Source organism: Macrobrachium nipponense, chromosome 19 (genome assembly GCF_015104395.2).
Source record: "Macrobrachium nipponense isolate FS-2020 chromosome 19, ASM1510439v2, whole genome shotgun sequence".
NCBI lineage: Eukaryota > Metazoa > Arthropoda > Malacostraca > Decapoda > Palaemonidae > Macrobrachium > Macrobrachium nipponense.
In genome coordinates, this window is record NC_061088.1 from 65,845,214 (window position 1) to 65,847,713 (window position 2,500).

The following is a 2,500-nucleotide window of genomic DNA, read 5'->3' on the forward strand; positions in this document are numbered from 1 at the left end:
GTCGGCGGGAGGATGCAGTTGATCCTCACGAGTCACAACTTTTTATCTTGAAAAACTTTACTAGTTTGCCTTTAAGATAATCGCTGTGAATATCCTACCAATTAACTTAATTTCATCAACGCCAACAATCTTAATACTATTACGCTCTAGCAGGAAGAAGGCGGGGCATTAGAAAAAAGTAAGTTGTTACTTAAGAGTATCTTGAAAAGTCGGCAAAAATAAAGAGGCTTATACATATATATAATATATTATATATATATATATATATATATATATATATATATATATATATATATAATATATATATATATATATATATATATATATATTCCTACTTCTTCCCGTATTCGACCTCTCTGAATTTCCCTTCCATTCACAAGCATTAATCACTGAAAAAAGAACTAACCTTGATACTCTGAACATTATGATGATTGTAATTAGGAGTGAATTGTTTCAAGATATAGTCTTTATGAGATAGATCTGGATGGAATATAGAATTTTGGCCCAAGGGCAAGCGCTGGCCTTAGGTAATGTCTACAGTGCACCGCATTAGGTGCACTGACCAGGGATGGCCTGAGGCGGGCGGCGGTTAAGCCCCTCAGTATTGATTTTGAGTTAGTAAAAAATGGACCAAATCCTTGACTGTTGAGTTAGAAGCTTTCATTAGTTATTTTTCTGAGTTTGTAGAGCAGCATCCTGAACTAGATCAGAAAACCATCCGTACAGCTTCAGCTGCAGATGTTACATTGAGGGCTCACAAAGAAAAGAATTTATTTCCTTACCTGTTAAAAGTTTCAAATTGTTTTTGACTACACTACCTTCACTATGTAAAAGTGAAAGGTCACTTAGCAGGCTGCAGCTATTAATAATTAATTTGCTAAACCGAACGAAAGAAAAAAGCTTACATTATCTAATGCTGTTAGCTCGTGAAAGTGATCTAAATGATCACTTAGATCTCCAAAAAGTTGCTGATGAATGGAAGGTGATGAAAACTAGGAGAATAAACACTTAAAAACCGACTCTAAGTATGAAAATTGTATAGAAAATTTTCACTCTAATGAATCCTCATGATATTCATTCGTCTCACTGAAATTAACTCTATGTTTTTTGTTTTGTTTCTTCCTCCTCTTGTACATTGCCATTTCTTTTTATTCAGAATAATAAACTGTAATCTTTATTTTCTTTACATTATAAAATACTCTCGGGGAAAAATATTCTTGTATAAAAAGTAGCCATAAAAAAATTTGGTTTGTTGTGTATATAACATTACCTATAGGATGTATATTGTATCTAGTTCAACCTGGAAAAAATGACTACGTTGGTCAAAATTGCCTTTAACAGAGACCACCGAAATTTCTCGGTAGTCTTATCTTAACCCTCCCTCAGTCAGATGGTCCTCAAGCCCAATGTATATAGTTTGTCTCCAAAATATCTGAAGGATTTTGCAGTTATTTCTGAAATCAGTTGCACAACTAATTTAACACTCATACGTTGAAGGCCATGGATGTGTATAATGTATGCTTCTCTGACTGACAGTTTATGTGAAGTTTTCAGATTGCTTTCACTCCTCGTTATAAGTTCTTTTACGGATCCTCTTTTTACATAATAGCCGTCACTTCACTTAAATATTTTGTAATGAACAGTTTCAGTTTACCAGTTTACAATAGGTACAAGGAAGGGCTTTGCACTGAACGCCGGCTTTGTTTACAAACAAATGGCAGACTCTGTCATAAGCAGTGGCTTTTAAATCCGGCCTAGGCCTTTCTGACGTCATAATCCGACCAAATGTTTACCTGAGCAGGAGAGGATACGTTTTGGGTCGCTGGTGGGTTGACCTGGTATTCTATAGACCTTGTTCAAGCCATCCTAGCCACTGACGGCGCTAACCACCTCCATCTTGAATTGACTCAATTCAAGATGGCGGTGCGCTAACCACATACGAATACGAGGTAAGATAGGTCTGTAATTGTTCCATAAATATCTTTTCTAAAGTTCTTTAATCCGAGACGTTTGTCCTTTAGTACTGATGCTTAATTTTGGAAGAACTGTAATCATTCAGTGTTCGAAAGTCGTTATTACATGTGAGCACTCATACTCAAGTGTAGTGGTGGATGAAGGAAATGCCCATTTGCCTTCTGGTCATTCATTTATATAGGAGACTCGTTTATATTCAATTTCCGTTGAATCTTCTTGTAATTAACTGTTCTCATTATGATTTATGCATATTAGTCTGGTCGCTTACGTAAGATTATTTTTGTATTCTTTTTGCTTTTTTTGTATGCTTATTTTATCTGCTAAATTTAATTTGTGAGTAAAATGTAAATTGTGGAACCTGTGTTCTATCACTGAAAAGTCTTTAATTAGCCCTTATCCCGTCTGGTCCAGGGATGGTCCTACTTGGGGGGCCGGTTACCCTTCTCATGTTGATTTCAAGTTGGTAAAAAATGAACAGTATTTGTTGTTTAAGGGCAGATTGCTCCTCGGAAGTAGTAATAACAGC

General features: G+C 35.6%; 1 protein-coding gene across 17 annotated transcripts in view; it reads left to right on the top strand.

Moving 5' to 3' along the window:
• The window catches only part of LOC135217756 (uncharacterized), a 101,786-nt gene extending 101,549 nt beyond the window's left edge, over positions 1–237 (top strand). For all 17 annotated transcript variants that reach the window (XM_064253838.1, XM_064253820.1, XM_064253790.1 and 14 more), the window contains one exon: positions 1–237. This exon is cut by the window's left edge and continues 261 nt beyond it. In XM_064253838.1, coding sequence (XP_064109908.1) covers positions 1–80 — 80 coding nt within the window. In that variant the 3' untranslated portion in view covers positions 81–237.
• The last annotated feature ends 2,263 nt before the right edge of the window (positions 238–2,500 follow it).